Here is a 10318-nt window from a genome sequence, read left to right on the forward strand (position 1 = left end):
TTAATCGAGTTCGTATATTAAGCACTAAAGATAATATATTATCATTGCATTGTTTTTTGGGTAAAGCCGACAAAAGAAAGATTATCCAGAGTCAACGCAATCTCTCTCTGAATGATTTTGTCTTGGTGTGGTTTCCATGTAAGAAAATGTCTGCTCTTCTCATCGGGATGGGATGTAAACAAGTGATGTTTTTTCCCTTTCTGTCCTACACTCACAACGGCGAGCAAAGAGAAAAGAGAACTTCAGTAGTTCAGTCGCTTTCACAGTTTGCCTTTCCTTACCGAGTCCTCTTTTGCCTGATGACCTCTTCTTTTTGAGACATTACTAACTTCCTTGACCGGTTGACTTGCCAGCTTCGTTTTCCATTTTTGTGGCCCATATATATGTGGACTCAGGCGGTTCTTCCAATCATCTGGTTCTTCTATCTCAGTTAAATTATCAAGGGTTTCGTAACTTTCTTCTGTTTGATGGGAAAAACCATACCTTTCGTGATTTCCCTGTGTTTTATACCCCCAGCTTTCGAAGATTTACCGTAGAGTTTGAGGTTTTACGATCATTCATCAATGTTGGGAAGATCATGCTCTTTTCACTTTGAATTGGACTCTTCTCTTCTTTTCCCATCATCGTGGTGGTTGAATGTGTTAAATTTGATGAACAAAAGTTGTTAGAGGATTTAGTGGCTGTACAGGGATTACAATTTGGATGTATATAGCTATGGTTGGCAATTGCTTCGGTGCCTTGAATTGTTGTAAAGGGAAGAATGAAGCTGCTGGCCAGTCAGATGAACAAGGTACGGACAATCGTGAAGGTTTTGATCTGTCTGATGATAAATTGTCTGAATCAACAAGTGATCCTGTGATTTTGATGATTTTACTTCCTCTTTCTTGCATGATGATACAATACATCTCTTATCTGTGTTTCTGATGCAAATAAATTTTGCTACTGTCAAAGATTATCTATCCAGTAGCAGCGAAATGTATTCGATCACTTGGTCTGTAAAATTGTGAATTCCTTTAGTTGAATATGATTCTATAATCTCTTTCTATCACATCTCACTACCCGGATGGGACAATGACTAGAATTCCTGCGTTTAATTGACGGATTTTTGGTACAGATGGAAACTCAGATGTTATTGGAGCTAACTTAAACTATATAATTAACTTCGTTTACTTGAATGATGCTACAGACACGTAGGAAAACTTATTCGGTGTAAACGAGTTGTTCGATTTTTTTCCTGCCTTTTGGAAATTAAAAGAATCCAGATCTTCTATATTCACAAACTGACGCATATAATGCAGTTGGAGAAAAATAAAAAGGAAAAAGGAAATGGGTGTAAAGATAGAAAGTAGATTATACACAGTCTCACTTTTTTTGTTACTTTCTTCGCAAATGCATGATTGCAGAGGATTAGAGTTTAGATTATGCCGTGACATTAAATAATGTGTTTGCTACTATTGTACCCAAAAAAAAAAACCCAACTATGCTAGAGGACATTAAGGTAACTTCGTTTAATACATTGCTACTAACTCTCTTGAATAACTTAATTCAGTAATTGGTGGGAGGTAATCAAATTCAATATCCTATTCAAAATGTAACATTAACACTGATATGCTAGTAAAGATGCGTAGCTCACCCTCTAGGCCATTTGGGTTTACTCCTTCTTTGCTATCATTATATTTATATTGTCTCTCATTCAATCAGTCCGCGAATTAGAGTGGGAGCTATGCAGGCATCTCTGTGCCCGTTGATACTTGACTTCGTCTAATGTCTACTGATACATTTGTTAGTTGGATTGTGTTCTACCCACAAATACATTTATGCCTTTCTTCATTGATGTTCCCTATTTCAAAAATTCAGCCTTCTGCAACTTTTTATGTGTGTTTTTTGGGCTTTGTTGATGACAGTGATTGCAACTAAAACTTTTAGTTACAATTCAATGAGATCAGCCACAGGAGATTTTCATCCATCTACCAGAATTGGTGGAGGAGGTTATGGAGTTGTCTACAAGGTAGGATAGATTACTATCGGGAGATTTTCTTGTTCTTGTATTAACGCCTATGTTGGCTTTCAAACGTGGTGTACAGTGTATCACTATATTCTCTTGTTAGTTTGAGTAATTTTTTTTTTTTTTTTTTTTGGGTTTCCTTCTCATTGATATTTTCAGGGTGTATTAAGAGATGGTACTCAAGTTGCTATCAAGTCTCTGTCTGTAGAGTCTAAACAAGGAACAAAGGAATTTATGACAGAAACTGAAATTATATCAAAGATACAGCATCCAAACCTTGTGCAACTTATTGGCTGCTGTGTTGAGGGCCACCATCGGTTGTTGGTGTATGAGTTTTTGGAAAACAATAGCCTTGCAAGTTCTTTGCTTCGTAAGTACCAGAACAATCCAATTAAGTATATGGAAGTGAGTCTTGTCTGAACTGGATAGATATTCAACCTTTTGATTTTGGAAACAAGTTTGTTTTACATGTTATTGAAATTTTTAGTACTTCCAAAAGTGGAACTTACCTGTTTGAATCAGATTCACTTTTCCATTTTCCTTTGTATTGGTTACTTCTGGCTTTCGGAGCACAGAATATAGTCAAAATGTGATGTAATCTGTCATTCTTTCAAGCTTAACATTAAAACTCTCTCTGAGTTGGAGGGATGAAGGCTATTGATTAAAAGCTCGATGTAGGCTTTTCCATGAATTGGGATGCTCTAATAAACATCAAACCTTTTATAGGTTCCAAGAGCAGATGTGTTGCTCTGGATTGGCCAAAGAGGGCTGCTATCTGCTGTGGTACAGCTTATGGTCTTGAATTTCTTCATGAAGAGGCTCAACCAAGCATTGTTCACAGAGATATCAAGGCTAGCAACATACTGCTTGATGGGAACTTTAATCCTAAAATAGGGGATTTTGGCCTCGCAAAGCTTTTTCCTGACGATGTCACTCATGTTAGTACTCGAGTGGCAGGAACGGTGTAAGTAACAATGCACAATTTACATTATGAATATCGTTCTATATGACTGTTGCCTAAGTTGCACCTTTTGAATTTCTTAAGAAAGCCTGTTTCTTCTCTTCTTACTTGTTTAAATCTTCTGTAAAGCCATTCGAATATGCATCTAATGATATATAATTATCTATTGTTAATTGAAAAAAAAAAATACAAGGGGCTCAAAATTTGGTGTTTCTTGTGAATTTTCTCTGGACAATACGAAGACCTATACTGCCTTAAAATCTATTCCTCTCACTCATGTGGCATGAGGTGGCCATTGGATTGGTGTTCTTGGCATGCACTTATATTTGCTATTTCGATTGTTACTATCTTTTTGATGAGTCATTTAGTTTTTCATCGCATATTATTACCACGTAAATTATTACGTGTTAATATTTGTTGAAATGCAATGTTTGAGTAAGCGAAGGATAGAAGGATAATGGAGAAACAAAAGAAGTTTCTGATTTCAAGTAACTATTTATAGCCTCCTTGAGGCTAAATTAGCACCTGTGAAGTTGAAAGACCAAAGATTACAAACTGCCTTCAGCCTTGCCCTAGTACTACAAATTCGTCAATATTGTTACAGAATGGGTTCTTGGCAGTTAACTAGATTTGGTCTCAACATATGAACCATGTTTACCCTTTTTTCTCCGTTATTTGCAGGGGATATCTAGCGCCAGAATATGCACTTCTAGGACAACTTACAAAGAAGGCTGATGTGTACAGTTTCGGGATTCTCATGCTTGAAATAATCAGTGGTAAAAGTAGCAGTAAAGCCGCATTTGGAGATAATCTCTTGGTTCTAGTGGAATGGGTATCTTTCTAAACTCAAGTATCAATTAGCTAACACATGCTAGGATTTTGTCATAGCTTTTCTAATGATCAGAGACACAGACATAATAAGAGAAATAAAGTCACAGTCTATATGAAGTTTTGCTAGGTTTTCCAAGGTTGTCAAGATGAAGATCTTTGCTAGGATCGATCATGGATTTAAAAGATCAAAGCAATGAAATGAAAATGAAATATAATTAAATGAGTATAAATTATACATGTACTCGAGTCAGCTATCACAAATAAGTGTTATGCTGCCCGAGTTACCTGTAACTTGCATAAACAAATTATATATATAGAATTTTACGCCCATAATTTCATGAGATTTAACTTAATATCCTATTAATTTGAAGAAGATTTATATTTTTATTCCCCTAGGATTGAGATCACAAGATTTTAAGATTTAAATCTAGATCTTGACAGCCTAGAACCATGCTGGATTGCCAACTACTTCAAAAGACAGCTCTTGAAAAAAAAAAAAAAAAAAATTTTTTGGGGGGGGGGGGTTCTGGTAACAATATTGCTTTTTTCTGTGCATGCAATGTTACAACAAATGACTATTCAGTTTTTTCCCATTTCATTGCTTTTTAGTCTTCAAGAACAAGAAGCTTGATCTGATATCTGACTCATCTACTGGTTCCTCAGCTGGATTTAGCATCACTTTATGTCTCTCGGACTTCAAATATACTGGGGAGATTGTTAATATATGAATGTCAAAGTGACTCTGCTGTATCTAACTGTCAATATGACTGCTATATTACTGATATCAATGACTAAAATAAGCCGTTGTCAGCATGTCTGTTCAATTGTTAAAGAACAGCAATTTTGATTTTAGATACTGAACGCTCAATGTCCAAACTCATACCTTGTGAAGATTTAGTAAAATTTGAAGAATGATGTGTTTATCTCTTTTGATTACATTGCTTTCCAACCAAAAGGCACTGTAAACTGTTGTCATTGGTGCTCTTTTGGAAGATATGTGCTGTTCCCTCATTGGTTTGCCATTGAGTTTAAAAGAACTTGGTAGATAGACTTTGTTAATCTGACAGGACATCTATTACAGTTGGAGATTTAAATTTTGAGGCTTCTTTTACACAATGGACTTCAAAAGCATATGATTGAGGCGAGAGAAATGATTTTTTTTTTCCTTTGGTAAAAAAGAACATATGACTGATCATACAAGAGGGTAAGTCGATGTGGCATCCATGTGGGAAAAAATAGTAGAAAATCGATTAAAATGATTTGATAATGTGCGAAGAAAGGGGGTGCCATTGAGGAGAGGTGGGTAGATAATCTTTAGCCCTGTGAAAAGATGTTGAAAAAGACCAAAAGGACACTTCAAGAAGTCATTAATCAAGATCTTTTAATAAATAATTTACTGAGGTCGTTGTTGTAATAAAGAAACATATGACTGTGAATGCAATGAAAAGCTGCAATATTATTCTAGTCAGATTGGAAGCAACTATATATCTGTGTCTGCTCACTCGAATATGCTTTTATGAGCAGGCTTGGAAGCTGAGAGAAGAAGGCAGGCTTCTGGATATTGTAGATCCCGAACTAACTGCATACGATGAGACGCAGGTGTTGCGTTTCATTAAGGTTGCTCTGTTCTGTACCCAAGCATCCGCACAACACAGGCCCACCATGAAGCAAGTAATAAAAATGCTCACCAAGGATGTGCATTTGAATGAGAAGGCACTGACCGAACCTGGAGTTTATAGATGGAATAGCTCGAAAGAGTATGGCAATTATTCGTTAAATCAGACATCGTCTTCTCAAATAAACAAGTACAGAAGTTCCAAAAATCCCTACATGACATCAAGCCATTATAGTGGTGCTGATTTGGATACACAGATTCTTCCTAGGTAATTGATTGTTTGCTTCATATTGAAGGATGTTGGGTGGGCAACATTGCATGTAGCCTGTAAATATTTTACTTTATTACTCTCCTTTATTTTTTCCTGCTCATAGGATCATTTGTATTAGTACACCAGAGTTCTTTCAATCCGAAGGGGTCGATGAGAGCATGGGAAACGAATAAGGAGTACAATTTCCAGTTGGCCTGTGTACATATACACTTTTTGTATAATACATAATATTCAATTCATTTGCACGCTAATGACCAATGATAGCCTTAATTGACCTGTGTGCAGACAACCGGCAAACCATACCATGCTACGTCAAGCCCATAAATAGGTTTAGCATAATCTGGGTCGCAAATAAACAAGATGATTCCGAGTTTAACTCCTTATCAAGACACTATCCCAATTTCAACCAACGCCAAAACAGCGGCATTAATAATATGCCTGTTTGCAGGCCACAGCAACGGATCACAGCCTAAAACTATTTTCTGACAATGGGCTGCATAAAGCTACATCAAGCAACCTGCAACTTTAAAGTAAAGATACTTTGTACATATAATACCACCATGCGACTAAGTTATGATGTTCACAGAAGCTGGTTTTCACATGGAAAAGGAGAAAATAGCGGCCCTTCAAGCTGCAGCAACCGGCTCCTGAGTTGCCACCGCTGGCGGCTTGGGGGTAGAAGTACTTGTGCTAACCCCGTCAGTGGGCCCGGTATTAGCGTCCTTTTTTGGTTCAGATGATGGAGGTGGCTTAGGCTTCATGTGAAGAGGAGGATTATGCTTGAGCTTTAGCAGTATATGTCGCATTCTTGAAAGGTCAGTTGGCTTCCCAGGTTTCGGCCCCTGGATTACAACAATGGAAGGCTTCTTCTCTTTATCTTTTTCCCTCTTTTCTCTATTGTCGGCACTTCATTGGGAATAAGTTCACCGATTGCTTTCCAATAGTTTTCTCAGCTTCCGCCTGAAACTTCTTGTGGCTTTCCAAAAATAACTGCTAGATTAAATCCAGTACATAATTTCAGGCACTGGTATAACATTCAAAAGAAATATGCTAAGTGACCTCTTATTAGGGGACGGGAAACTTTACAATCATTGACAGCAGCTATGGCTGCACAAGACCGTTCCGTGATACAAAGATGCCATCATAAAACTGAAAATTTAACATGATGAATTTAAAAAGTGTGCATATTTGTGAAGTCTCAATCTTATCCAAGCTGATTATACCAAAACATAATTATTATTAACGAGACCAAAACCTAAAAGTAAGACCATCTTGGATTTATGTTCATATTCTTTTTTTTCTTTTTTTACCAGAAGATTTATGTTCATACTCAAAAATTAAAAATTTAAACGTAACATCCTATTTGCGTTCCTAAATTGAACTTCTTAGTTTCCTGCACACAATCTAGTCTACCAAGAGTTCTACAGCCTAATTTGTAATCTACCATACTCCTTAACCACCTAATTCGCCCCATTCTGGCCAGGAAGCCCCTCTTAACCGCTATGGGACCTTCAACTGCAAAAGCTCCAGCGCAAATAAGGAGGGAAACAAATCTGCCTCTATTACTTTCGTCCTGTTCGTAATTCCGGTTGGAATTCCGTAATGGAATATTGGAATGGACAAAAAGAGCAATTTATCACTATAATTTATAAATAGGGTCTTCTATGTCGTCTTTATAAGACCTCTCCCACGTGAACTCTGAATACTTCTATCTGAAAAGAAGATTCCATTCAATTCCTCGCCCTCTATTATTACAATTTACAAGCTAAGATGGGGTAGAACATGATACAGAAATGTTGCAAGAACTATTATAAATATCAACCTTAACAGCAACAGGGAGGAAAACAGAGAACTTGGTCTTATACATAGAAAACATCACAATTTGATTTACCTTCTCTTTTTCCCTATTGGACGCTTTCTTATTCTCGACATTCAGCTCGCGCTTCCTGTAAAACTCAATTTTGTACGCCTCTGCTTCTTCTATAATCTGTCTCCGCATCTCTTTCTCCTTCTTCTCCTTCTCTTCCAGTTGAATAGCGTTCTGTCTGCTCACTCACACATTCATGATCATCATCAACATATGCAAAAACTTCAGACGCAGACAGGCAGCAATTCAATTAAACCTAACATTCTATAAACTTAAAACCTTGAAGAAAACCGAAAAGCAGAAAACAGCGATTATGGCCAGTAGAGTTTACCTTCGCCATTCCCTTAGAGCAAAGCCTTCTTCTGGTTCCAAATCCACCGGAGGTGGCAAGACCGGACCACCGGTGGCACCATATTCTCCCTCAAGACCCTTCCCATCATGCTCCGGCGAGAACGCAGTGTCTTCCCTCGCGTTAGAGCGTATGGACGACGGGGATGGAGTCTCCGGAACCGGCTGAGACGAAAACACATAATCTCCTTCACTGTATGACTGATGGCTTCCGAAAACCGGAGACGAGTCGCCGGCCGAATCCTTCACTGAGTCAGCATCGAAGTTGGAGAGAGTTTCAAAGCGCTGAGATTGGAGCCGAACATCATAGCCGTCGACGCCAAGGCCGTCGCCGTCGAACGGCCGGTTGGGACTGCCAAAGGATGACATGGAATGGCCAGACTAACGATGCGGACCGTACAAGCAAAATGATTGACTCGCCCTTGGAGAAGAATCTGGTGAGATGGCGTTACAATCCGAGTTTAAGGGTCCACGAGGATCTAGCGGCCAAGTCTGCTAAGGTTCCACACCGATCCCACTCACTTTCCATGATCAATAGACGGCAACCAAGTAAATTATCGTACAATAAGCGACTAATAGAGCGACACGCTATAAATTACTACTGTGAAGCTGAGTGTACCTGATACCACTTTAGTTCCGGAAAGCATGACACGTGTCTTCTTTTTAAAAAGGGGTAAGTTATAACTGTTTTTTGCAAATTAACCTCCCCCCAACTACAATAACCCCAATTCGTAATTAAACTAGACTAGGATTTTTTTTTGTTTGCTAAAGTATAGATGTTCTTCTATTGAAAACAATCTAATTCAAAACACTGTCAAGTACTAGATATGAGTACCTCTTCTAGTGGATATTCGAACATTGGTTCGTCACGTTGTGAGAGACTAGCTCCTTCCGCTAGGCTAAACCCATGTTAGTTACTAGACTAGGATATTAGATGATGCTCACTGGTGTATTAACCTATTGGGCCTGCATGATCGGCCCAGCCCACTAAATAAGTCCTCGTTGGACTGGGTTGCAGCATAAACAAGCAGCCCACATATAAATACCAAGCTGATTTGAGTTTTTGGTTGGGCATATGGGTTTGATCAGCTCATTGTTAATTTATTTTAACATATTTCCCCCCGTAATTTCACCACCTAAGCAAGCTTTATATTTTTTATTGTGTATCACTTGTCACCAATCTTTTTTTTTTCCTTGGTGTTTTCATCATCTGAACACATTTTTAAACATGTCTTTTTTGTTTATTGTGGATTCTATGGTCATACTCCTCCGGTCCTTAATATAAGACTCATTTAACTAATTTGATTAGATTAAGGAAGTTAGGTAGGTTAGTTAATTATAAGAAAAGTGACACATTTTTCCCAAAATACCATAATCATCTTTCTTAATACCCTCTCTCCCTCTTCTACTTGATTATGGGTGAGAGAGTATCTATAAGGGTATTTAGAGAAAATTGATAAATATGGGAAATGAGTCTATATTTAGGACCAAAACCAACTCAAGAATTGGGTCATATTAAGGACCGGAAGAGTACATTGTTTAACACATGTCAAATATAAGTAATGTATTCTTTTGGGCCACCTATAAGTAATGTATTATTATATATATTTTGTGTCCTATGTTAGTTGTATGCTAAATAAATTAATTTAATTATATGATGGTCAGATATGGAATCTGATTTCTTATTGATAACTCTCAATATATAGTGTGTTAGGGCTAAAACTAACCCATAATTTTAAAAGTAATTTCATGATATTTACGAAGTGAGCATATAAAAAAAAATTCACCTCAATTTGTATAAAAATACATTTTTTGGGAGTGAAGCAAACAGCCGCTGCGGAAAAAACATGATCATGTAGACTTTGTTCAAACTGAGACGCAAGTGTGGGTGGGACCTGAATATCCTGTAACATTAAGAAACGGTGCAAGATGTGCCACGTGTACGAAGATCGTTCCCGCTTATTGATGGTACCCTTCTCTCGGAGAGGGGGGCTTCGCGCGTGCCACAGACGGGCACTTTGGTAATTTCATGAAATCCACGTGGTGATTCCCTTATTGCCTATAAATACGGAGCGAGCACGGTCGTTTAAAACTGAACGTCGAGGGAGGGAGCGAGGGAGCAAGGAAAGAAGCCTGGTTAGAGGCAACTGAAAATTGTTTTGATTCTTGCAAATTAGTTTTGATGAGTCGATTGGGGTTCAAATCTGTGTTTTTTCTCGGTGAATTGAGATTGGGAGAGTTGGATGTTATCCCTGTTTCAGACCAGAATTTCCACCTCCCAAACGAGATACGCATCCACCACTTATCGCCGAGGAGTGAGCGATGTCATCCTCTTTCAGTTCTCCAAAAAACTATTTCTGCATTCTCAGTTCGATGCAAGCTCGAGTCATCACTACCTGTTGAACAGCCCGATTTGATCA

The 10318-nt window shown here is 38.0% G+C and overlaps 1 protein-coding gene and 1 pseudogene across 1 annotated transcript; one reads left to right on the forward strand and one right to left on the reverse strand.

Annotated features, from left to right (window-relative positions):
* Positions 1 to 332: 332 nt before the first annotated feature.
* On the forward strand, positions 333 to 5926 carry LOC114727869 (putative serine/threonine-protein kinase). Its single transcript, XM_028914640.1, has 6 exons — positions 333 to 790; positions 1905 to 2008; positions 2165 to 2375; positions 2732 to 2969; positions 3648 to 3798; positions 5322 to 5926. The coding sequence occupies exons 1-6, from the start codon at positions 703 to 705 to the stop codon at positions 5682 to 5684; spliced, it is 1155 nt and encodes a 384-aa protein (XP_028770473.1). The 5' UTR covers positions 333 to 702; the 3' UTR covers positions 5685 to 5926.
* An 8-nt stretch (positions 5927 to 5934) lies between these two features.
* On the reverse strand, positions 5935 to 8381 carry LOC114727868 (clathrin light chain 2-like; annotated as a pseudogene).
* Between the last annotated feature and the right edge of the window lie 1937 nt (positions 8382 to 10318).

Source organism: Neltuma alba, unplaced genomic scaffold, assembly GCF_004799145.2.
Source record: "Neltuma alba isolate B1F8T4 unplaced genomic scaffold, ASM479914v2 tig00012511_pilon, whole genome shotgun sequence".
Classification (NCBI taxonomy): Eukaryota; Viridiplantae; Streptophyta; class Magnoliopsida; order Fabales; family Fabaceae; genus Neltuma; species Neltuma alba.

Coding starts and splice junctions, on each gene's coding strand:
- LOC114727869 (XM_028914640.1), top strand. CDS start 703: ATGTATATAGCTATGGTTGGCAATTGCTTCGGTGCCTTGAATTGTTGT. Junction 791..1,904: donor TGGCCAGTCAGATGAACAAG/GTACGGACAATC, acceptor TGTTGATGACAG/TGATTGCAACTAAAACTTTT. Junction 3,799..5,321: donor TCTTGGTTCTAGTGGAATGG/GTATCTTTCTAA, acceptor TTTTATGAGCAG/GCTTGGAAGCTGAGAGAAGA.